General features: G+C 63.3%; 3 protein-coding genes across 3 annotated transcripts in view; all 3 read right to left on the bottom strand.

Annotated features, from left to right (window-relative positions):
• POLD1 (DNA polymerase delta 1, catalytic subunit) overlaps nt 1-174 on the bottom strand; it is a 42,350-nt gene extending 42,176 nt beyond the window's left edge. Inside the window, 1 exon segment of the mRNA XM_065048288.1 lies at nt 136-174. Coding sequence (XP_064904360.1) covers nt 136-174 — 39 coding nt within the window.
• Nucleotides 30-15,205, bottom strand: CYTH2 (cytohesin 2). The gene is made up of 11 exons (XM_065048285.1): nt 15,052-15,205; nt 13,920-14,067; nt 12,961-13,027; nt 12,740-12,858; nt 11,850-11,930; nt 11,372-11,484; nt 8,890-9,038; nt 7,609-7,720; nt 6,045-6,121; nt 5,174-5,245; nt 30-2,224 (listed from the first exon to the last, which is right to left on the bottom strand). The coding sequence occupies exons 1-11, from the start codon at nt 15,068-15,070 to the stop codon at nt 2,066-2,068; spliced, it is 1,116 nt and encodes a 371-aa protein (XP_064904357.1). The 5' UTR covers nt 15,071-15,205; the 3' UTR covers nt 30-2,065.
• A 534-nt stretch (nt 15,206-15,739) lies between these two features.
• On the bottom strand, nt 15,740-24,221 carry LOC135578089 (voltage-dependent calcium channel gamma-8 subunit-like; the record flags this gene model as incomplete). The annotated part of the gene is given in 7 exon segments (XM_065048286.1): nt 15,740-18,527; nt 21,048-21,188; nt 22,891-22,963; nt 22,965-22,975; nt 23,744-23,795; nt 23,797-23,915; nt 23,918-24,221. Coding segments are annotated over 7 exon segments (1,122 nt in total), but the record flags the coding sequence as incomplete, so codon positions are not given.
• Between the last annotated feature and the right edge of the window lie 1,180 nt (nt 24,222-25,401).

Here is a 25,401-nt window from a genome sequence, read left to right as displayed (position 1 = left end):
TCCAGCCCATTGGGCCCCTCAGGCGGGATTTTTGGGGTGTAGGGTCTATTTTGGGGTGCAGGGGGTATTTTAGGGTCCCCAGGAAGGTTTGGGGGTCCCTCAGAATAGGGCTCAGTGTCCCCCATCCTCCCGGACGCCTGGGTCCCTCCCGGACGCCTGGGTCCCCCAGCCCATTGGGCCCCTCAGGCGGGATTTTTTGGGTGTAGGGTCTATTTTGGGGTGCAGGGGGTATTTTAGGGTCCCCAGGAAGGTTTGGGGGTCCCTCAGGAGGGGCTTCAGGATCCCACATCCTCCCGGACGCCTGGGTCCCTCCCGGACGCCTGGGTCCCCCCAGCCCATTGGGCCCCCTCAGGCGGGATTTTTGGGGTGTAGGGTCTATTTTGGGGTGCAGGGGGTATTTCAGGGTCCCCAGGAAGGTTTGGGGGTCCCTCAGAATAGGGCTCAGTGTCCCCCCATCCTCCCGGACGCCTGGGTCCCTCCCGGACGCCTGGGTCCCCCCAGCCCATTGGGCCCCCTCAGGCGGGATTTTTTGGGTGTAGGGTCTATTTTGGGTGCAGGGGGTATTTTAGGGTCCCCAGGAAGGTTTGGGGGTCCCTCAGGAGGGGCTTCAGTGTCCCACATCCTCCCGCACGCCTGGGTCCCTCCCGGACGCCTGGGTCCCCCCAGCCCATTGGGCCCCCTCAGGCGGGATTTTTCGGGTGTAGGGTCTATTTTGGGGTGCAGGGGGTATTTTAGGGTTCACAGGAAGGTTTGGGGGTCCCTCAGGAGGGGGTTCAGGATCCCACATCCTCCCGGACGCCTGGGTCCCTCCGGACGCCTGGGTCCCCCCAGCCCATTGGGCCCCCTCAGGCGGGATTTTTGGGGTGTAGGGTCTATTTTGGGGTGCAGGGGGTATTTTAGGGTCCCCAGGAAGGTTTGGGGGTCCCTCAGAATAGGGTTCAGTGTCCCACATCCTCCCGAATGCCTGGGTCCCTCCCGGACGCCTGGGTCCCCCCAGCCCATTGGGCCCCCTCAGGCGGGATTTTTGGGGTGTAGGGTCTATTTTGGGGTACGGGGGGTATTTTAGGGTCCTCAGGAAGGTTTGGGGGTCCCTCAGGAGGGGCTTCAGGATCCCACATCCTCCCGGACGCCTGGGTCCCTCCGGACGCCTGGGTCCCCCCAGCCCATTGGGCCCCCTCAGGCGGGATTTTTGGGGTGTAGGGTCTATTTTGGGGTGCAGGGGGTATTTTAGGGTCCCCAGGAAGGTTTGAGGGTCCCTCAGAATAGGGCTCAGTGTCCCCCATCCTCCCGGACGCCTGGGTCCCTCCCGGACGCCTGGGTCCCCCCAGCCCATTGGGCCCCTCAGGCGGGATTTTTGGGGTGTAGGGGGTATTTTGGGGTACGGGGGGTATTTTAGGGTCCCAGGAAGGTTTGGGGGTCCCTCAGGAGGGGCTTCAGTGTCCCACATCCTCCCAAACGCCTGGGTCCCTCCCGGACGCCTGGGTCCCCCCAGCCCATTGGGCCCCCTCAGGCGGGATTTTTGGGGTGTAGGGTCTATTTTGGGGTGCAGGGGGTATTTTGGGGTCCCCAGGAAGGTTTGGGGGTCCATCAGGAGGGGGTTCAGTGTCCCCTATCCTCCCGAACGCCTGGGTCCCTCCCGGACGCCTGGGTCCCCCCAGCCCATTGGGCCCCCTCAGGCGGGATTTTTGGGGTGTAGGGTCTATTTTGGGGTAGGGGGGGTATTTTAGGGTCCCCAGGAAGGTTTGGGGGTCCCTCAGAATAGGGTTCAGTGTCCCACATCCTCCCGAATGCCTGGGTCCCTCCCGGACGCCTGGGTCCCCCCAGCCCATTGGGCCCCCTCAGGCGGGATTTTTGGGGTGTAGGGTCTATTTTGGGGTACGGGGGGTATTTTAGGGTCCTCAGGAAGGTTTGGGGGTCCCTCAGGAGGGGCTTCAGGATCCCACATCCTCCCGGACGCCTGGGTCCCTCCCGGACGCCTGGGTCCCCCCAGCCCATTGGGCCCCTCAGGCGGGATTTTTGGGGCGCTGGGGGGTATTTTGGGGTGCGGGGGGGTATTTTGGGGTGCTCACTGTATGGATTTGATCCACTCGTCCTTCTGGTCGCGCGTGGGGGCCGAGATGCGGTAGACGACGTGGTTGCCCTCGACCACCCGCCCGTCGGCCTCGGTCTTACAGGCCTTGATGAGCTGGCCCTTGTTGTTGGGGATGTAGAGCTCGAAGCAGTGCTGGGGGGCACGGTTAAAATGGGGGGGGGTTAGAATGGGGGGTGGGGGCAGAGATTTGGGGGGGTTTTGGGGGGTTTGGGGGGGTTTTGGGGGGTTTTGGGGTGGAAATGGGGGTGGATGAGCCGCCCCTTGGTGGGGATGGAGAGATGGAAATGGGGCATCAAATGGGGGGGAATAGTAAGTTGGGGGGGGGGCAAATTAAGATGGGGTGAACATCAAAATGGGGGGGGACATCAAAATGGGGGGGACACAGCGATTTGGGGGGGATTTGGGGGGTTTTGGGGGGTTTTCGGGGGTTTTGGGGTGGGAAATGGGGGTGGATGAGCCGCCCCTTGGTGGGGATGGAGAGATGGAAATGGGGCATCAAATGGGGGGGAATAGTAAATTGGGGGGGCACATTAAAATGGGGGGTACACAGGGTTAAAGTGGGGGGAGACACATTGATTTTGGGGGGTTTAGGGGGTTTTTGGGGGTTTGGGGTGGGAAATGGGGGTGGATGAGCCGCCCCTTGGTGGGGATGGAGAGATGGAAATGGGGCTGGGGGGGCATCAAAAGGGGGGAATAGTGAATTGGGGGGGGCAAATTAAGATGGGGGGGGGGGAACATCAACCTGGGGGGGGACACATTGATTTTGGGGGGTTTTGGGGGGTTTTGGGGTGGGAAATGGGGGTGGATGAGCCGCCCTTGGTGGGGATGGAGAGATGGAAATGGGGCATCAAATGGGGGGAAATAGCAAATTGGGGGGGCACATTAAAATGGGGGGTACACAGGGTTAAAGTGAGGGGGAACACATTGATTTTGGGGGTTTTGGGGGGGATTTGGGGGGTTTTGAGGTGGGAAATGGGGGTGGATGAGCCGCCCCTTGGTGGGGATGGAGAGATGGAAATGGGGCTGGGGGGGCATCGAAAGGGGGGGAATAGCGAATTGGGGGGGGCAAATTAAGATTGGGGGGGGAACATCAACCTGGGGGGGATACATTGATTTTGGGGGGTTTTGGGGTGGGAAATGGGGGTGGATGAGCCGCCCCTTGGTGGGGATGGAGAGATGGAAATGGGGCATCAAATGGGGGGGAAATAGCAAATTGGGGGGGCACATTAAAATGGGGGGTACACAGGGTTAAAGTGAGGGGGAACACATTGATTTTGGGGGGTTTAGGGGGTTTTTGGGGGGTTTGGGGTGGGAAATGGGGGTGGATGAGCCGCCCCTTGGTGGGGATGGAGAGATGGAAATGGGGCTGGGGGGGCATCAAAAGGGGGGGAATAGTGAATTGGGGGGGGCAAATTAAGATGGGGGGGGGGAACATCAACCTGGGGGGGGACACATTGATTTTGGGGGGTTTTGGGGGGTTTTGGGGTGGGAAATGGGGGTGGATGAGCCGCCCCTTGGTGGGATGGAGAGATGGAAATGGGGCATCAAATGGGGGGGAAATAGCAAATTGGGGGGGCACATTAAAATGGGGGGTACACAGGGTTAAAGTGAGGGGGAACACATTGATTTTGGGGTTTTGGGGGGTTTTGGGGGGTTTTGGGGTGGGAAATGGGGGTGGATGAGCCACCCCTTGGTGGGGATGGAGAGATGGAAATGGGGCTGGGGGGGCATCAAAAGGGGGGGAATAGTGAATTGGGGGGGGCAAATTAAGATGGGGGGGGGGAACATCAACCTGGGGGGGGACACATTGATTTTGGGGGGTTTTGGGGGGGTTTTGGGTGGGAAATGGGGGTGGATGAGCCGCCCCTTGGTGGGGATGGAGAGATGGAAATGGGGCATCAAATGGGGGGGAAATAGCAAATTGGGGGGGCACATTAAAATGGGGGGTACACAGGGTTAAAGTGAGGGGGAACACATTGATTTTGGGGGTTTTGGGGGGGATTTGGGGGGTTTTGGGGGGGTTTTGGGGTGGGAAATGGGGGTGGATGAGCCACCCCTTGGTGGGGGATGGAGAGATGGAAATGGGGCTGGGGGGCATCAAAAGGGGGGGAATAGCGAATTGGGGGGGGCAAATTAAGATGGGGGGGGAACATCAACCTGGGGGGGACACATTGATTTTGGGGGGTTTTGGGGGTTTTTGGGGGGTTTGGGGTGGGAAATGGGGGTGGATGAGCCGCCCCTTGGTGGGGATGGAGAGATTGAAATGGGGCTGGGGGGGACAGGGTTAAAATGGGGGGGACACATTGAATTGGGGGGGTCAGGGGGGTCATGGGGGGTCAGTGGTTTCATGTGGGGTTATGGGGGTGCAGGGGGGGTCATGAGGATCAGGGGGTTCATGGGGGGTTATGGGGGGTCGGGGTACAGGGGGGTTATGGGGGGATCGAGTGGGTTAGAGGGGATTGGGGGGGGTCAGGGGGGTTATGGGGGATCAGGGGGTGTCGGGGGATTCATGGGGGGTCAGGCATGGGGGGGTCAGGGGGTCCTGAGGGGGTGGGGGGGTTATGGGGGGGTCGGGGGATTCATGGGGGGTCAGGCATGGGGGGGTCAGGGGGGTTATGGGGGTTCATGGGGGGTCATGTGGGGTCAGGGGGGGTCCTGAGGGGGTCGGGGGGTTATGGGGGGTCAGGGGGATTATGGGGGTTTATGGAGAGTTGGGGGGGTTATGGGGGGTCAGAGGAGTCATGGGGAGTTATGGGGGGGTCGGGGGATTCATGGGGGTGTTCTGGGGGCCTCAGGGGGGTCTGAGGGTCATGGGGGGTCATGGGGGTTCATGGGGGCTCAGGGGGGGTTATGGGGGTTCATGGGGGCTCAGGGGGGTCATGGGGTTTCAGGGGGGTCATGGGGGGGCCGGGGGGGCTCATGGGGGGTCCTGGGGGATCCCCAGGGGGTCTGAGGGTCATGGGGGGTCCTGGGGGTTCAGGGGGGTCATGGGGGACTATGGGGGTTCAGGGGGGGTCATGGGGGGTCATGGGGGGCAGGGGGGTTCATGGGGGGTCCTGGGGGGTCCCGGGGGGGTCTCACCGGTTTCCGGGGATCCTCCACCTCGCGGATGCTCAGGTTCTCCAGGGGGATGATGCCCCGGGGCTCCTTGTCCTGGGGGGGGGGGACACGGTCGGGGGGGTCCCCAATGAGGTCGGGGGGACCCCAAAAAGGCTCCTGGGGGGGCCCAGGGACTCGGGGTGGGGGGTCCAGGGGGGTTTGGGGGGTCTTGGCGGGTCCCCAATAACACCGGGGGGGCCCTGGGAGGAGTCAGGGGGACCCCAAAAGCCTCTGGGGGGGCCCCAATGACATCGGGAGGGCCCTGGGGGGGGTCAGGGGGACCCCAAAAGCCTCTGGGGGGGGCCCCAATGAGGTCAGGGGGGCCCTGGGGGGGTTCGGGGGACCCCAAAAGCCTCTGGGGGGGTCCTGGGGGGGTCCCCAATGAGGTCGGGGGGGCCCTGAGGGGGTTCAGGGGGACCTCAAAAGGCTCTGGGGGGGACCTGAGGGGTCCCCAATAAGATCGGGGGGGGGGGTCTTGGGGGAGCCCAGAGACACAGGGGTGTCCCCAATGAGGTTGGGGGGATCCCTGTTGGGGGGGTATATTTTTGGGGGGGGGTCCTAGAGAGAAAGGGGGGGTGTTAAGGGGGGGGTACACAACAATGGGGGGGCAGGATTTGGGGGTTCAGGGGGGGTCAGGATCTCCCAGGGGGGTCCCCTGGGGGAGGTATTTTTTTGGGGGGGGTCCCAGAGACAACCAGGGGTCATTGGGGGGGGTACCTAAATGACCCCACGGGTTATGGGGGGTTATAGGGGGTCAGGAAGGTTACGGGGGTTCAGGGGGGATTTGGGGGTTCAGGGGGGGTTTGGGGGTTCAGGGGGGGTTTGGGGGGGTATTTTTGGGGGGGGGTCTCACCGTCGTGTACTCGAAGTAATAGAGACAGTTGTCGGTGAGGATGAACCAGCGGCGCTTCCACGTCTTCACCCGCCCGCCTGGGGGGGACATGGGGGTCAGGGGGGGGCCCAAAAAATGGGGGGAGTCGGGGGGGGTCCCAAAAGGCTCGGGGGAGGTCCTGGGAGGGGCCCAGAGACTTTGGGGGGTGGGGATCTTGGGGGGCCAATGAGGTTGGGGGAACCCTGGGGGGGTCCAGAGGGGTCTTGGGGGGACATGGGGGGTCCCCAATGAGGTCGGGGGGGGGGGGGGAGTGTCCAGGGGGGTCATGAGAACACAAAAAGGATCTGGGGGGCCCTGGGGGGGGCCCAGAGACTTTGGGGGGGGGAGTGTCTTGGGGGGGCCAATGAGGTTGGGGGGACCCTGGGGGGGGTCCAGAGGGGTCTTGGGGGATCCCCAATGAGGTTGGGAGGGACACTGGGGGGGTCCAGAGGGGTTTTGGGGGGTACGTACCTCCTGGGGGGGCCGGGCCGGGCATCAGCAGCGGGGGGGGGGGGGGTGGGGGGGGACAGAATGGGGGTGGGGTTGGGGATGGGGGGGGACAGAGAGAGGAAGAGAAACAGGAAACGTCAGTAACGGCCACACGGAACCGCCCCCCCCACCCCCGGGGAACTGGGGAGGGACTGGGGGGGACTGGGGGGAACTGGGGGGGGAATGGGAAGGGGGACTGGGAGGGACTGGGGGGCACTGGGGGGAACTGGGGGGACTGGGACTGGGAGACTGGGAGGGACTGGGGGAGAACTGGGGGGGGGACTGGGGGGGGACTGGGGGGAACGGGGAGAACTGGGGGGGACTGGGAGGGAACTTGGAGGGAACTGGGGGGGACTGGGGAGAACTGGGGGGACTGGGAGGGAACTGGGGGGGACTGGGGGAGGACTGGGGGAGGACTGGGGGAGGACTGGGGGAGGAAATGGGGGAGGAAATGGGAGTGGGAACTGGGAGAGGGAACTGATGGGGAACTGGGGAGGGGGAACTGGGGAGGGGGGGACACCCCAAGTGGCCAAAGAGGGGACAGAGACAGAGAATAGAAAGGACCCAGGCGTCCGGGGGTGGGTGGGGCCAGAGAGAGGGGTGGAGCCGGAGGTGGGCATGACTGGGATGGGGGTGTGGCCACGGAGGCGTGGCCATGCAGGGGGCGTGTCTCAAGAGACTAAGAAAAGACCCAATGGGACCCAGGGGAGGGGGTGGAGCCACATGGGGCGTGGCCGAGAAGGGGCGTGGCCAAGAGATTAAGAGAGGACCCAGTGCGCCAGGAGGAGGTGGAGCCAGAGGGAAGGGGTGGAGCCACAGGTGGAGGGTGTGTCTGGGGAAGAGGGCGTGTCTGGGGAAGGGGGCGTGTCCCGGGAAGGGGGCGTGTCCAACAAAAGGGGCGTGGCCGACGAAGGGGACGTGGCCATGCAGGGAGCATGTCTCACCCAGCTCGAGCAGCCAGAGACAGATAATACAGGGAGGACCCAGGCGTCCGGGGAAGAAGGGGTGGGGCCAGAGGGGGGGAAGGGGGCGTGGCCGGGAAGGGGGCGTGTCTCACCCAGCTTGAGCAGCCAGCCCTCGCGGTCGGGGTTGAAGAACGTGTGGGTCAGGTCGTTGCCGTCGTCCTCGGGGATCTTGAAGGGTTCGCTGCGGATGCTCTCGTACAGGTTCTGGGGGGGGGATGGGGGGCGGGGTCAGCCGCGGGACACGCCCACCACGGCCACGCCCACCCCAAAGGAAACACTCCCTCCCACACCCCTTGCAAGGTTGCAGGGCTGGACACAGCCCACGGACCCACCCACAGCCACAGACCCCGCCCACACAGCCACAAGCCCCACCCACAGTGACTGACCCCGCCCACAAATCTTCAAGCTCCTCCCATAGTGACAGGCCCCACCCACAGAGCCATGAGCCCCACCCATTGTGACTGGCCACACCCACAGAACCCAAGCCCCACCCACAGTGACTGGTCATGCCCACATAGCCACGAGCCCCACCCACAGTGATTGGCCACACCCACAGAGCCACAAGCCCCACCCACCATAGGCCACTCCCCCAGGCCCTGCCCCCATAGGCCACTCCCCCAGCACTTCTCCATTACTGAGCCCTCATCCCTTCACCAGAAGGCCCCGCCCCACCCCTGAAGCCGCACCCCTCTAGACCACGCCCACCATAGGCCACGCCCCCAGCAGCTCCCTCTGCACTTCTCCATTAGTGACCCACCCATCCCTTCCCCCTAGGTCCCCGCCCCAGGCCCCACCCTCCCCAGGCCACACCCCAGGCCCCACCCTCCCCAGACCACACCCCCGGACCCGCCCACCTCAGACCACACCCCCGGTCCCGCCCACCCCCAGGCCACACCCTAAGGCCACACCCCCCAGGCCACGCCCACCCCCAGGCCACGCCCCCCAGCAGCTCCCTCTACGCTTCTCCATTAGTGACCCACCCATCCCTTCACCCTAGGTCCCCTCCCCAGGGCCCCACCCTCCCCAGGCCACACCCCCGGACCCGCCCACCTCTGCCCACGCCCCCCGCCCCCCCCCCCGCAGGCCACGCCTCCCCAGCACCTCCCTCTGCACTTCTCCAGTAGTGCCCAACTCAAGGCCCCTCCCCACACCACGCCCAACCTAGGCCACACCCCAGGCCCCGCCCATCCCCAGGCCACACCCCCCATGCCCCGCCCACCCCCAGACCACGCCCCCCAGCAGCTCCCTCTGCACTTCTCCATTAGTGACCCACCCATCCGGTCACCCTAGGTCCCCTCCCCAGGCCCCACCCTCCCCAGGCCACACCCCCAGGCCCCGCCCACCACAAGGCCACGCCCCCAGGCCCCGCCCACCCGGAGCAGCTCCTCGGGCAGGTCGCCGCCGTCGTTGATGCCGCGGTTCATGGCCACGAAGCGCTCGGCCGAGGGCTTGTCCCGCACGTTGGGGTTGTGCAGGCTGGTGTTGAGCATGATGACGGCGAAGGACAGCACGTAGCACGTGTCTGCGGGAAACGGGGGTCACGGGGGGGACCCCAAAACGCGGGGAGACACCCCACGGCTCAGGGGGGAATGTGGGGGTCAGGGGAGGGCAAAAGATGTGGGGGGACAAGGGGATGGGGGCCTGGAGGGGCAGGGGACTGGGGGGGGTTGGGGTCAATGGGGGATATATGGGGTCAATGGGGGGATTTGGGGGTCAATGGGGGGATATTGGGGTTTCCAGGGGGATATTTGTGGTCAATGAGGGGATATTTGGGGGTTCCAGGGGGATATATGAGGTCAATGGGGGGATTTGGGGGTCAAAGGGGGGATATTTGGGGGTCAAAGGGGGGATATTTGGGGGTCAATAGGAGATTATTTGGGGGTCAATGGGGGGATATTTGGGGTCAATGGGGGGATTCGGGGGTCAATGGGGGGATATTTGGGGGTTCCAGGGGGATATATGAGGTCAATGGGGGGATTTGGGGGTCAATGGGGGGATATTTGGGGTCAATACGAGATTATTTGGGGTCAATGGGGGGATATTTGGGGTCAATGGGGGGATTTGGGGGTCAATGGGGGGATATTTGGGGGTCAATGGGGGGATATTTGGGGTCAATGGGGGGATATTTGGGGTTTCCAGGGGGATATTTGTGGTCAATGAGGGGATATTTGGGGGTTCCAGGGGGATATATGAGGTCAATGGGGGGATTTGGGGGTCAATGGGGGGATATTTGGGGTCAATGGGGGGATATTTGGGGTCAATAGGAGATAATTTGGGGGTCAATGGGGGGATATTGGGGGTCAATAGGAGATTATTTGGGGGTCAATGGGGGGATATTGGGGGTCAATGGGGGGATATTGGGGGTCAATGGGGGGGTTATTTGGGGGTCAATGGGGGGACATTGGGGGTTTCCAGGGGGATATTTGTGGTCAATGAGGGGATATTTGGGGTTCCAGGGGGATATATGAGGTCAATGGGGGGATTTGGGGGTCAAAGGGGGGATATTTGGGGGTCAAAGGGGGGATATTTGGGGGTCAATAGGAGATTATTTGGGGGTCAATGGGGGGATATTTGGGGTCAATGGGGGGATTCGGGGGTCAATGGGGGGATATTTGGGGGTTCCAGGGGGATATATGAGGTCAATGGGGGGATTTGGGGGTCAATGGGGGATATTTGGGTCAATACGAGATTATTTGGGGGTCAATGGGGGGATATTTGGGGTCAATGGGGGGATTTGGGGTCAATGGGGGGATATTTGGGGGTCAATGGGGGGATATTTGGGGTCAATGGGGGATATTTGGGGTTTCCAGGGGGATATTTGTGGTCAATGAGGGGATATTTGGGGGTTCCAGGGGGATATATGAGGTCAATGGGGGGATTTGGGGGTCAATGGGGGGATATTTGGGGTCAATGGGGGGATATTTGGGGTCAATAGGAGATAATTTGGGGGTCAATGGGGGGATATTGGGGGTCAATAGGAGATTATTTGGGGGTCAATGGGGGATATTGGGGGTCAATGGGGGGATATTGGGGGTCAATGGGGGGGTTATTTGGGGGTCAATGGGGGGACATTGGGGGTTTCCAGGGGGATATTTGTGGTCAATGAGGGGATATTTGGGGGTTCCAGGGGGATATATGAGGTCAGTGGGGGGATTTGGGGGTCAATGGGGGGATATTTGGGGTCAATGGGGGATATTTGGGGTCAATAGGAGATAATTTGGGGGTCAATGGGGGGATATTGGGGGTCAATAGGAGATTATTTGGGGGTCAATGGGGGGATATTGGGGGTCAATGGGAGGATATTGGGGGTCAATGGCAGATTATTTGGGGGTCAATGGGGGGGTTATTTGGGGGTCAATGGCGGGACATTGGGGGTTCCAGGGAGATATTTGTGGTCAATGGGGGAATATTTGGGGGTTCCAGGGGGATATATGAGGACAATGGGGGGATTTGGGGGTCAATGGGGGGGTTCTTTGGGGGTTCCAAGGGGGATATTTTGGGGTTCCAAGGGGGGGTATTTGGGGTCAATGAGGGGGTTATATGGGATCAATGAGGGGATATTTGGGGTTCCAAGGGGGGATATTTGGGGGTTCCAAGGGGGGGATATTTGGGGGTCAATGGGAAGTGTTTTTGGGTGTTTTTGGGGTGTTTTTGGGGTGTTTTTGGGGGTACCTGTGCACTGGAACACGCCGGGGTTGCACAGACAGTAGCGCTGGGATATCTGGGGTGTTTTTGGAGTGTTTTGGGGCGTTTTGGGGTGTTTTTGGGGCGTTTTTGGAGTGTTTTGGGGTGTTTTGGGGGCATTTTGGGGTGTTTTGGGGGCATTTTGGGGTGTTTTGGGGTGTTTTTGGGTACCCGTGCACTGGAACACGCCGGGGTTGCACAGACAGTAGCGCTGGGCGAACGCCTCCATCATCCGGTCGATCTTTTGCGCCTCCCCCGGCAGCCGGAAGCTCCACAGGAACTGTCTGGGGGGGGACCCCAAATTCTCCAGCGCACCCCCAAATTCTCCCCCCTCCCATTGACCCCAAATATCCCCCTGGAACCCCCAAATAACACCCTGGACCCACAAATATTCCCCTGGAACCCCCTAATCCTCCCAGGACCCCCCTAATCACCCCAGGACCCCCAAATCCACCTGGGACCCCCCAAATCCTCCCGGGACTCCCCAAATCCTCCTGGGACACCCCAAATCCACCCGGGACCCCCCAAATCCACCCCCCGAACCACCCAAATCCACCTGGGACACCCCAAATCCCTCCAGGACCCCCAATCCCTCCAGGACCCCCCAAATCCCTCCAGGACCCCCCAAATCCCCCCCAGGACCCCCCACCTCAGCGCCTGCACCAGGTTGAGGTCGGTGAACTCGTGCAGATCCACGAAGGCGTGGAGCACCCCGATGTTGAACTCCTCCCTGGGGGCGGGGCCCGGCTGTCAATCACTGCCAGGACCCGCCCACTGCAGCCCCGCCCACCCCCTGTCAATCACGCCCTGTCAATCACCCAGAGCATCCTCAGCCTGAACCCAAAAGGCTGGTCCCAAATACTAAGGGTGGGCTTGGGAAGCTCCACCCCTTTTAGGAAGCCACGCCCCCACGAGGCCACTCCCCCTCCCAGGAAGCCACACCCACCCACTGTCAATCATGCCCTGTCAATCACCCAGAGCATGCTCAGCCTGAAACCAAATGGTTGGTCCAAACTCCTAAGGGGGCACTTGAAGAAGCTCCACCCACTTTTTGAAGCCACGCCCCATCCCACGAGGCTACTCCCCCTCCCAGGAAGCCACACCCACCCACTGTCAATCACCCAGAGCATCCTCAGCCTGAAACCAAATGGTTGGTCCAAATTCCTAAGGAGATGCTTGGGGAAGCTCCACCCATTTTTGAAGCCACGCCCCATCCCACGAGGCCACTCCCCCTCCCAGGAAGCCACACCCACCCACTGTCAATCACCCAGAGCATCCTCAGCCTGAAACCAAATGGTTGGTCCAAATTCCTAAGGAGATGCTTGGGGAAGCTCCACCCATTTTTGAAGCCACGCCCCATCCCACGAGGCCACTCCCCCTCCCAGGAAGCCACACCCACCCGCTGTCAATCACCCAGAGTATCCTCAGCCTAAAACCAAGGGGTTGGTTCTAAATACTAAGGGGGGGTGGGGAAGCTCCGCCCCTTTTATCAAGCCACGCCCCCTCCCAGGAGGCCCCGCCCCCGTCCCTAAGCCCCACCTCTCGCCTAGGTAGTCCCCGATGGCCGTCTTGTTGAGCCCCTCGCCCTTGTAGAGGAACCGCGCGATGTCCTCGGCCGTGTGGCGCAGCAGCTCGTTCTCCACCAGGAACTGGATCCCCTGCACCCCAAAAAAACCCCAAAACCCCCCAAAAATCAGGGAGCCGGGTCCCCAGGATCCATCCCCAGGAAGGGGGGACCCAGGCGTCCGGGAGCCCCTCACCTTTTTGGGGTCCATGTTGAATTTCTTGCGGCCCATCCCCATCTTGCGGTTCCGCTGGAGGGTTTTGCTGCGGGTTTAAGGGGGGACGTTCAAGGGGGACCCCCAAGTCTGAGAGTGGTTTTGAGGGAAGGGTTTTGGGGTTCAGGGGGGGTATTTGAGGGTCCTGGAGGTGATTTTGGAGCCTTGGGGGGGTATTTGGGGTGCCAGAGGATAGTGGGGGTGCCAGGGGGTTATTTTGGGGGTACTAGGAGGGGATATGATATTTGGGGGCTTCAGGGGGTTATTTGGGGTTCCAGGGGGGAATCTTTGCGCATCCTGGGGTGTTATTTGGGGGTTCCAGGGGGAATATTTGGGGTCAATGGAGGGATATCTGGGGGTCCTGAGGGGTATTTTGGAGCCTCAGGGGGATATTTGGGCTTCCAAGGGGGATATTTTGGGGTTCCAAGGGGGGATACTTGAGGTCAATGGGGGGTTATTTGGGGGCTATTTGGGGTTCCAGGGGGGATATCTGTGGGTCTAGGGGGGTATTTTGGACCCTCAGGGGGATATTTGGGGTCAATGGGGGGATATTTGTGGGTCTAGGGGGGTATTTTGGAGCCTCAGGGGGCTATTTGGGGGTCCAAGGGGGATATTTTGGGATCCTGGGGGGATATTTGGGGGTCAATGGGGGGATATTTGGGGGTCAATGGGGGGATATTTTGGAGCCACAGGGGGCTATTTGGGGGTCCAAGGGGGATATTTTGGGGTCCTGGGGGGATATTTTGGACCCTCAGGGTGTCTTTGGAGGTTCCAGGGGGGTGCTTGGTGGTTCCAGGGGGGTGCTTGGGGTCAATGGGGGGTTATTTGGGGGCTATTTGGGGTTCCAGGGGGGATATTAGGGGGTCTGGGGGGGTATTTTGGAGCCTCAGGGGGGTGTCTGGAGGTTGTGGGGGGGTGGTTGGGGTGTTTTGGGGGCCCACCTGCCCTCGTTGGCCTCCAGCCCCTCGACCTCGCTCATGGCCTCGCTCAGCTCCTCGCGCAGCCGCTGGATCTCGCCCAGCAGCTCCTGCTTGCGCCGCCGGATGCTCTCGAGCTCCAGCCGCTCCTCCGCCGTCAGGTCGGGGGGCACTGGGGGGGCGTGGTGGGGGTCATGGCCACGCCCCCTGCCTGCAGGCCACGCCCCTTGGGTGTAGGATACGCCCCTCTCCTGCGAGCTCCACCCACCGCCCCCAAAGCACCCCTCGCCCCCCCTTGGTCCAGAGTCAGGAGCCCTGGGGCTCTAACCCCGCCCCCTTTTATTTAAGCCACGCCCACCCTGCAGCGAGGCCCAGCCCCCTGCCTGCAGGCCACGCCTCGTTTACATAGGCCACTCCCCTTTCCTGCGAGCTCCACCCACTGCCCCCAAAGCACCCCTTGCCCCCCCTTGCTCCAGAGTCAGGAGCCCTGGGGCTCTAGTCCCGCCCCCTTTTCCTTAAGCCCCGCCCCCTTCCCCACAGGCCCACCCCCTGTCTGCAGGCTACACCCCTTTTGTGTAGACCACGCCCCTTTCCTGCAGACTCCACCCCCTGCCCCTTGGTCCAGAGTCAGGAGCCCTGGGGCTCTAACCCCGCCCCCTTTTCCTTAAGCCCCGCCCACCCTTCCACAAGGCCCCACCCCCTTCTGAAGGCCCCGCCCCTTCTCAACCCCTGCCCCAGAGCCCTGGGCCCTAATCCCGCCCACTTTGCCATAACTCCGCCCCTTTTACCCCAAGCCCCGCCTCCTCTCCCCTTAAACCCCGCCCCGATCCAACACCACGTGCAAAAGGGGCGGGCCGCCAGATGGAGGCGTGGTCTGGGCAAATAGGGGGCGTGGCTTTGGAACTCACAGCCACGCCCCCCTCCCAGACATTGAATGGTTTCACACACACACACACCCCCCTTCCCCCGCAACGGTGCGGCCTTGTCACGTGACCACCAGCCCCCCGGTAACGCCGCGGGCCCCTCACGTGACCGCACCCCGCGGAATCGGCCCCACGCGGCCACCGTAGCGACACCCCCCCACCCCCATTCGGCTCTGCTCCAGGGGGGCAATCGGCGGCTCTTCCCGCCCCCTCCCTCCCCACGCCGGGCCTACCATAGACTCCGTCCTCCATGGCGGCCGCGGCGGCCGCTTGAGCCGGGCCGGGGCTGCTCCGTCCGCTCCTCTCGGCTCCTCCGCCCTCCGCCGCGGCGGCGCCCGCCCCGCCCGGGCCCGCCCCCACGCCGCCACCGCAGCCAATCAGCGAGCGCCGGCCTGAGGGACGGGGCAGAACCGCCAACCGCAGCGGACGCTGGGACGTAGCCCGTCACGGTAGCTAATGAGCGGAGGGACAGCCGCGAATTGGGTGATAGGCAACTACGCTGACCAATCAGCAGTCAGGGAACCAATAAGGCCTGAGGGACTTTTAGCCCCGTCTCTCTCCCTGACTGACAAGCCTGCCATCCAATGGAAGGGCAGGATGGCCTGAAGGGCGGGGCCTACTCCGTTGCTAAGGGCGCGGCCGGTTTGGTTGCTAAGTGCCTCATGAATATTCACCTCCCTCATTAATATTAATGAACCACCATTAGCCCCATGAGGTCACTGGGCTGGGGGAGGGGTGTCCCTCGGGGTTGCCATGGCAACAGCCCAGGGACTCTTCCCGTTCCCATGGCAACCAGGCGGGTTCCCCCCCACTTCCCTCTATGTCCCCCCATCCACATGTCCCCCGTGACCCCCTGTGACCCCCCCGTGTCCCCCCATCTCCATGTCCCCCCGTGTCCCCCCGTGTCCCCCCCGCACCACGTCCAGAGATTCCATTTTATTTTAAAGAGCAAAATCGCAGTAAAAATCCATGCAAGGGGGCGGGGCCGAGCCCAGGGTGGGCGGGGCCGAGTCTGGGGTGGGCGTGGCCAAGCCCGGGATGGGCGTGGCCGAGCCCCAGGGTGGGCGGCTCCCGGCGCTGTACAGGGGGCGGAGCCAATGGGAAATGGAGGCGTGGCTGTACAAAGGGGCGGGGCTGTACAGGGGGGCGGGGCCTGGGGCACCCGGCGCTGCGCGTGCTCGTGGAGGGGGGGGCTCCCAACGATCCCGGCCCCCCCGCTTCCTCTTCCTCCCCAATTAACCAACGTTCGTTAATGGGGCCGGGCGGGGGACACTGGGACTGACTGGGAGGTGTGGTGGGTGGGGACTGGGAGTGACTGGGAGCAACTGGGAGTGACTGGGAGTGATGAGGGGGGTAACTGGGACCAATTGGGGGAGACTGGGAGTGACTGGGAGTGATGGGGGGGGTAACTGGGACCAATTGGGGGAGACTGGGAGCAACTGGGAGTGATGAGGGGGGTAACTGGGACCAATTGGAGGAGACTGGGAGTGACTGGGAGTGATGGGGGGGGTAACTGGGACCAATTGGGGGAGACTGGGAATGACTGGGAGCAACTGGGAGTGATGGGGGGGGTAACTGGGACCAATTGGGGGAGACTGGGAGTGACTGGGAGTGATGAGGGGGGTAACTGGGACCAATTGGAGGAGACTGGGAGTGACTGGGAGTGATGGGGGGGGTAACTGGGACCAATTGGAGGAGACTGGGAGTGACTGGGAGTGATGGGGGGGGTAACTGGGACCAATTGGAGGAGACTGGGAGTGACTGGGAGTGATGGGGGGGGTAACTGGGACCAATTGGGGGATACTGGGAGTGACTGGGTGGTAACTGGGAGCAACTGGTTGGTTACTGGGAGCAACTGGTCAGTTACTGGGAGCAACTGGTCTGAGGCTGCACCGGAGAGCCCAGCTCTGCAGCCAGCCCGGGGCACTGGGGATACTGGGAGCACTGGGCCATACTGGGGTGGTACTGGTCCCGTGGGGGGGGGCACTGGGGGTACTGGTCGGATCCTGCCCCGGTACTGGGCCACACTGGTCCCATTGCCCCCCATAAGGCACAGGGACCCCAAGGGGTCCTCCCTGGGGACCCCCCCCAAAAAAGGGACAGGTTGGGAGGGGCAAAAGTGGCGCTTTTGGGGACTCCCCCCCGGGAAATGGGGGTTACGGGGACCCCCCCAAAGAATTGGCAGTTTCGGGAACCCCCAAGAGACAGCGGTTTCAGGGACCCCCCAAAGAACTGGCAGTTTCAGGGACCCCCCAAGAAACAGCGGTTTCAGGGACCCCCCCAAAAAACTGGCAGTTTTGGGGACCCCCCACGAGACAGCGGTTTCAGGGACCCCCCACAAAGAACTGGCATTTTGGGGACCCCCCCCTCCAACAAATGGCGGTTTTGGGCCCCCCCAAATGAGAACAGTTTCAGGGGACCCCCTCCAAATGACAGCGGTTTTGCCCCCCCCCCCCCCCCCGCAAGGAACTGGCAGTTTCGGGGAGCCCCTGAAGAGACGGTGGTTTTAGGGTCCCCCAGTGGAATGGGGGGGCTCAGAGCTGGAGTGGAGTTTAGCCCTTGATGGAGGGGGGGGGTCCCGGGGGGTTTGGGGGTCCCTGGGGGTGCCCCAGGAATTCTAGGGGGTCCCAGGGGGGTTTGGGGAGGTCTGGGGGTCCCAGGGGGATCTGGGGGACCCCAGGAGTTCTAGAGGGTCCTGGGGGGGTTCGGGGGGGTCTTAGGGAGGTCTGGAGGTCCCGGGGGGGTCTGGGGGTCCCCTCGACGGGGGTGGTCTTGAGGGTGCTGGTCCCCGGAGGGTCTGGGGGTTCCGGGGGGGTCTCGAGGGGATCTGGGGGTCCCGGGGGAGTCTGGGGGATCCCGGGGGGGTCCCTGGGGGATCTGGGGGGTCCCGGTGGGGTCCCCAGGGGGTCTGAGGGTCCCGAGGGGGTCTCGGGTCGTTCTGGGGGTCCCGGGGGGGGCCCAGGGGGGTCCCGGGGGGTTCCGAGGGGGTCTGGGGGTCCCGGGGGGTTCCGAGGGGGTCTGGGGGTCCCCTAGATGGGGGTGGCCTTGCGGTTGGGGGTGCTGGTCCCCGGAGGGTCTGGGGGTCCCGGGGGGTCCCGGGGGGGTCCGGGGTCCCCTAGACGGGGGTGGTCTTGCGGTTGAGGGTGCTGGTCCCCGAGGCGCTATCGGGGGGTCCCCCGGGGGGGTCTTTCCCAAACGCGTTGTGCAGCTGCAAAAAGGGGGGCCCGGGGGTGCCGGGGGGGGCGGTACCGGGGGGTCCCTCCCTCGATAGGGTGTACATGGAGATATCAGCCGGGGGGGCACCCCCACCCCCCCCACTCCCCCCCGCACTCCCCCCCCCCCCCGCTTTTCCCCGGGGGGGGAGGGGGCGGCGGGGACGCGTCGCGGGAGCGGCCGGGTTCGCTGGAGCGGGAGCTGGAGCGGGAGCGGCGGCGCGGGCGGGGGCGGGGTCCTTGGGGACCGCGGGGGGGCGGAGGGGGGGGCGGGGGTCCCGGGCCCCCCCCGGGGCCCCCCCGGGCCTTGCGGTGGCGCTCGATGTAGAGGTTGACGGCCAGCACCCCGATGGCCTCGGCCAGGATGAAGGACAAGCCCCCGAAGTAGAAGGACCAGCCGTACGAGTAGTGGCTCTTCTTGTCCTCGTCGCGCTTGGTCCCCGGGTCCCCCGCGTTGGCAGAGATGTACACGATCACCCCGATGATGTTGCTGAGGCCTGGGGGGGTTGGGGGGGGGACAGGGGACAAGGGACATGGGACATGGGACAGGAGACAGGGGACAAGGGGTAATGGATATGGGACAGGGGACAAGGGACAAGGGACATGGGACAGGAGACAGGGGACAAGTGGTAATGGATATGGGACAGGGGACAAGGGACAGGGGACAAGGGGTAATGGACATGGGACAGGGGACAAGGGGTAATGGATATGGGACAGGGGACAAGGGACAGGGGACATGGGACAGGGGATAAGAGAGAGACAGGCAGGGGATGGGGAATGTGGGACAGGGGTAATGGATATGGGACAGGGGACAAGGGACATGGGACAGGGGACAAGGGGCAGGGGACAGGGGACAAGGGACATGGGACATGGGACATGGGACAAGGGGCAGGGGACAAGGGGTAATGGATATGGGACAGGGGACAAGGGACATGGGACAGGGGACAAGGGACAGGGGGTAATGGATATGGGACAGGGGACAAGGGATATGGGACAAGGGGCAGGGGACAGGGGACAAGAGACATGGGACAGGGGACAAGGGGTAATGGATATGGGCCAGGGGACAAGGGACAAGGGACATGGGACAAGAGACAGGGGACAAGTGGTAATGGATATGGGACAGGGGACAAGGGACGAGGGACATGGGACATGGGACATGGGACAAGGGGCAGGGGACAGGGGACAAGAGACATGGGACAGGGGACGGGGACAAGGGGTAATGGATATGGGACAGGGGACAAGGGACAAGGGACAGGGGACAGGGGATATGAGAGAGACAGGCAGGGGATGGGGAATGTGGGACAGGGGTAATGGATATGGGACAAGGGACAAGGGACATGGGACAGGAGACAAGGGGCAGGGGACAAGGGACAAGGGACATGGGACATGGGACATGGGACAAGGGGCAGGGGACAAGGGGTAATGGATATGGGCCAGGGGACAAGGGACAAGGGACATGGGACAAGAGACAGGGGACAAGTGGTAATGGATATGGGACAGGGGACAAGGGACAAGGGACGTGGGACATGGGACATGGGACAAGGGGCAGGGGACAGGGGACAAGAGACATGGGACAGGGGACGGGGACAAGGGGTAATGGATATGGGACAGGGGACAAGGGACATGGGACAGGGGACAAGGGGTAATGGATATGGGACAGGGGACAAGGGACATGGGACATGGGACAGGGGATAAGAGAGAGACAGGCAGGGGATGGGGAATGTGGGACAGGGGTAATGGATATGGGACATGGGACATGGGACAAGGGGCAGGGGACAAGGGGTAATGGATATGGGACAGGGGACAAGGGGTAAAGGATGAGGGCCAAGGAACAGGGGACAAGGGATAGGGGACAAGGGACATGGGGAAGACAGGCATGGGATGGGGAATGTGGGACAGGGGACAAGGGGTAAAGGATGAGGGACAAGGGACAGGGGACAAGGGATGAAGGACAGAGACCCAGGGGACAGAGGGGACCCCTCCCCAAGACACCAGGGGCTTTGGGGGACCCAGGGGACCCCGGGGTGGTTTGGGGGACCCAGGGGACTCCGGGGTGGTTGGGGGCACCCATGGGATCCCAGGGGACACAAGGGACCCCAGGGCAGTTTGGGGGCACCCATGGGACCCCGGGGCGCTTTGGAGCACCCAAGGGACCCCAGGGAACATAAGGGACCCCGGGGCAGTTGGGGGGCACCCAGGGGACCCCTCCCCAAGACACCAGGGGTTGTGGGGGACCCAGGGGACTCCAGGGTGGTTTTGGGGACCCAGGGGACCTTGAGGCAATTTGGGGGCACCCAAGGGACCCTGGGGGAGTTTAGGGCACCCAAGGGACCCCAGGGGACACAAGGGACCCCAGGGCAGTTTGGGGGACCCCAGGGGACTCCGGGGTGGTTGGGGGCACCCATGGGATCCCAGGGGACACAAGGGACCCCAGGGCAGTTTGGGAGCACCCATGGGACCCTGGGGCGCTTTGGAGCACCCAAGGGACCCCAGGGAACACAAGGGACCCCGGGGCAGTTGGGGGGCACCCAGGGGACCCCTCCCCAAGACACCAGGGGTTGTGGGGGACCCAGGGGACTCCAGGGTGGTTTTGGGGACCCAGGGGACCTTGAGGCAGTTTGGGGGCACCCAAGGGACCCTGGGGGAGTTTAGGGCACCCAAGGGACCCCAGGGGACACAAGGGACCCCAGGGCAGTTTGGGGGACCCCAGGGGACTCCGGGGTGGTTGGGGGCACCCATGGGATCCCAGGGGACACAAGGGACCCCAGGGCAGTTTGGGAGCACCCATGGGACCCTGGGGCGCTTTGGAGCACCCAAGGGACCCCAGGGAACACAAGGGACCCCGGGGCAGTTGGGGGGCACCCAGGGGACCCCTCCCCAAGACACCAGGGGTTGTGGGGGACCCAGGGGACTCCAGGGCGGTTTTGGGGACCCAGGGGACCTTGAGGCAGTTTGGGGGCACCCAAGGGACCCCGGGGGGGTTGGGGGCACCCAGGGGCCCCGCGCCCGTCACCCACCGGCGGCGACGAAGAGGATGCCGGCGCCCAGGACCAGGCTGGTGCGCGCGCGGCGCAGGCGGCTGGCGGCCACGCACACCCCCCCCAGCAGCAGCAGCACCGCGCTCAGGATGGGGAAGATGCTGGAGGCCCGGACCACCCCTGCGGACCCCCCCGTTCGTTACTGACAGTGGAACAGTCCTGGAGACCCCCCCGGTTTGTTACAGTGGAACAGTCCTGCAGACCCCCCCGGTTCGTTACTGACAGTGGAAGAGTCTTGGAGAACCCCCCCGTTTCGTTACTGACAGTGGAACAGTCCTGGAGACCCCCCCCGTTCGTTACTGACAATGGAACAGTCCTGCAGACCCCCCCGGTTTGTTACAGTGGAACAGTCCTGGAGACCCCCCCCGGGTTCGTTAGTGACAATGGAACAGTCCTGCAGACCCCCCTGGTTTGTTACAGTGGAACAGTCCTGGAGAGCCCCCCCGGGTTCGTTAGTGACAATGGAACAGTCCTGCAGACCCCCCGGTTTGTTACAGTGGAACAGTCCTGGAGACCCCCCCAGTTCGTTACTGACAGTGGAAGAGTCTTGGAGAACTCCCCCATTTCGTTACTGACAGTGGAACAGTCCTGGAGACCTCCCTGGTTTGTTACTGACAGTGGAACAGTCCTGGAGACCCCCCCAGTTTGTTACTATGGAACAGTCCTGGAGAACCCCCGGTTCGTTACTGACAGTGGAACAGTCCTGCGGACCCCCCCCCTGTTCGTTACTGACAATGGAACAGTCCTGAGAGACATATACACACACACACACACACACCCTCCATTAATTACAGCCAATGGGGACCCAGAATACCCCTGTGGGACCCGCCCCCCTCGTTAGATCTGGCCAATGGAGCCCCCGGAGCTGTTGGCCAATCAGAGTGCACAAACGGCATGGGAATCTCTTAGTCCCAGCCAATGGGAACCCTCAATCTGGCAGCCAATCAGAGCGCACAAAAGGCATAGGATCTTTTAGCCCCGACCAATGGGAGCGCATCAAATAGAGAGCCAATCAGAACACAGGAATGGCATGGGATCTGTCAGCCCCAGCCAATGGGAGCCCTTAAAGGCATCAGCCAATCAGAGGAGAGATCTTTGAGGGCGGGAACCAATAAGGAGAACAGCAGTACCACAACCAGCAGCCAATCAGAGTGCTCCGAGACCAGCAGCCAATCGGGGGCAGCCCGGGTTGCTATGGGCGGGGTTTCCGTGGCAGCCCCGTTGCTAGGGCCCGCGGTTGCCATGGCAACGACTGGGCATGGCCGGGATGCTGCTGAGCGGTTGCCGGGGTGACACGTCACCATGGCAACGGCAGGAGCATCGCCAGGATGATGGCAGCTGGTCGTCAAGGCATCGTGGTGACGATGCCGGGGCGGTTGCCACGGCAACGCCACAGCGGTTACCGGGGTGATGCCGGGATAACACTGGGGACATCGCTGGGGTGATGCAGTGGTTGCCAGGTGGATGGGGTGGTTGCCATGGGGATGAGGGCGGTTGCCATGGAGATGCTGGGGTGGTTGCCATGGTGATGCGGTGGCTGCCAGGGGGAATGGGGTGGTTGCCATGGTGATGGGGCTGTTTGCAGTGATGGGGTGGTTGGCATGGGGATGGGGCAGTTGCCAGGGGGATGGGGCGGTTGTCATGGAGATGATGGAGCTGTTGCCTCAGTGATGGGGTGGTTGCCGTGGCGATGGGGTGGTGCCATGGTGATGGGGCGGTTGCCATGGAGATGCTGGGGCGGTTTGCTGTGGTGATGGGGCAGTTGCCATGGAGATGCCGGGGCGGTTGCCGCGGTGACGGGGCGGTTGCCATGGCGACTCACGCAGCAGGTACTCGGCGCTGTCGTGGTCGTACTCCATGTCCTCGGGGAAGTGGTTGATCTTCAGGCACAGGCCCCCGCTTGAGCCCTGCGGGGACACCGCGGGGACACCGTGGGGACACCGCGGGGATGGGGACATCATGGGGATGGGGACACTGTGCCCATGGTGGCCATAAATATCCACAATGACCCCATCAATGTCCCCAATGACCCCATTAATGTCCCCAATGTCCCCCCAAACATCCCCAAATGACCCCCGAAACATCCCCAATGAACCCATTAATGTCCCCAATGACCCCCCAAACATCCCCAATGACCCCCCAAACATCCCAATGACCCCATTAATGTCCCCAATGAGCCCATTAATGTCCCAATGACCCCATTAATGTCCCCAGTGACCCCATTAATGTCCCAAATGACCCCCCAAACATCCCCAATGACCCCATTAATGTCCCCAGTGACCCCATTAATGTCTCCAATGACCCCCCAAACATCCTCAATGACCCCATTAATGTCCCCAATGAGCCCCCAAACATCCCCAACGCCCCCATTAATGTCCCCAATGACCCCCAAACATCCCCAATGACCCCATTAATGTCCCCAATGACCCCCCAAACATCCCCAACGCCCCATTAATGTCCCCAACGCCCCCATTAATGTCCCCAATGACCCCCCCGCAGACGTCCCCAAATGATGCCACGAATGACCCAGATGACCCCACTAATATCCCCAATGACCCCCAAAGCGTCCCCAAGTGACCCCATGAATGTCCCCACTCCCACCCCCCACCCCCCCATTAACACCCCCAACCCCCCCCCCTCCCCCCTCCCCACCCCCCCCGCCCCCCCCCCCGCACCTTCCAGGCAGCAAATCCTCCAGAGCCCCGAGTGCGTGAGCCCCCCCGGGTCGCAGGCGGTCCCGGGCGCCCCCCCCGCCGTCGTCGCCCCCCCCGGAGGCGTTGCTGGTGTTGCAGAGGAAGGCGCGGGCGTAGAGCCAGTAGTCGGTGCCGATGGCGATGGTCATGAGGCGAAGGCCGCGAAGGCCCCCACGGCCGTCAGCAGCAGCTGCGCCCCCCGCTCGCACCACAGCACCCCCTCCCCATTCCAGCGCTTCAGCGACTCCAGCCTGGGACGCAGCCCCCGGGGGGGCGCGCAGCTCAGAGACGGACCCAGGGGGACGGGAGGGGGGGGGATCGGAGGGACCCAGGCGTCCGGGTGGGGACCCAGGCGTCCGGGTGGGGCAAGGAGCCTAAATTTGGATCCTAGACCCCACCTTTCTGCTATAGGATTCAGGAGTTCGGGAGGGACCCAGGAGTTCGGGGGGCACCCAGGAGTTCAGGGGGCACCCAGGAGTTCGGGAGGGACCCAGGAGTTCGGGAGGGACCCAGGAGTTCGGGAGGGATCCAGGAGTTTGGGAGGGGACCCAGGAGTTCGGGAGGGACCCAGGCGTTCGGGAGGGACCCAGGAGTTTGGGAGGGGACCCAGGAGTTCGGGAGGGACCCAGGAGTTCGGGACGGACCAGGAGTTCGGGAGGGACCAGGAGTTCAGGAGGGGACCCAGGAGTCCAGGGGGGTGGGAGGTCGGGATGGACCCAGGCGTCCGGGTGGGGACCCAGGCGTCCGGGTGGGGCAAAGGAGCCTAAATTTGGATCCTAGACCCCCCTCTCCCTGCTCTGGGACCCAGGGGGTTCTGAAGGGACCAGGCGTCCGGGTGGGGCAAGGAGCCTAAATTTGGATCCTAGACCCCACCTGTCTGCTATAGGATTCAGGAGTTTGGGAGGGACCCAGGAGTTCGGGGGGCACCCAGGAGTTTGGGGGGCACCCAGGAGTTCGGGAGGGACCCAGGAGTTCGGGAGGGACCCAGGAGTCCAGGGGGTGGGAGGTCGGGATGGACCAGGCGTCCGGGTGGGTACCCAGGCGTCCGGGTGGGGCAAAGGAGCCTAAATTTGGATCCTAGACCCTCCCCTGCCTGCTATAGGACCAAGGAGTTTGGGAGGGGACCCAGGAGTTCGGGAGGGACCCAGGAGTTCGGGGGCACCAGGAGTTCGGAGGGACCCAGGAGTTTGGAGGGGACCAGGAGTCCAGGGGGTGGGAGTTCGGGAGGGACCCAGGAGTTCGGGTGGGTCAGGGACTGTAAGTTTGGATCCTAGACCCCCCCCCGCCCGCCCTGCTCTAGGACCCAGGAATTCGGGGGGAACCAGGAGTTTGGGGAGGGACCCAGGAGTTCGGGGGGATGGGGATGGACACCCCCAAGGGAGTTCGGGAGGGACCCAGGCGTCCGGGTGGGTCAGGGACCCCAAATTTGGACCCTAGACCCCCCTGGTGTATAGACGTTTAGAGGGGGACCCAGGCGTCCGGGTGGGGACCCAGGTGTTCAGGAGGGAAGGGGCTGCTGGGGTGGTGGGGGGGGACCCAGGAGTCCGGGGGTGGCTCAGGAACCCCAAATTTGCCACCTACAACCCCGTAGCTGCTCGGGGACCCAGGCGTCCGGGCCCCCCTACACCCCCCCACCTTCC

This window comes from Columba livia, unplaced genomic scaffold, assembly GCF_036013475.1.
Source record: "Columba livia isolate bColLiv1 breed racing homer unplaced genomic scaffold, bColLiv1.pat.W.v2 Scaffold_409, whole genome shotgun sequence".
In the NCBI taxonomy this organism is placed as follows: domain Eukaryota; kingdom Metazoa; phylum Chordata; class Aves; order Columbiformes; family Columbidae; genus Columba; species Columba livia.
Note: the sequence above shows the minus strand (reverse complement) of the source record. Positions and strands in the feature narration are given on the sequence as shown.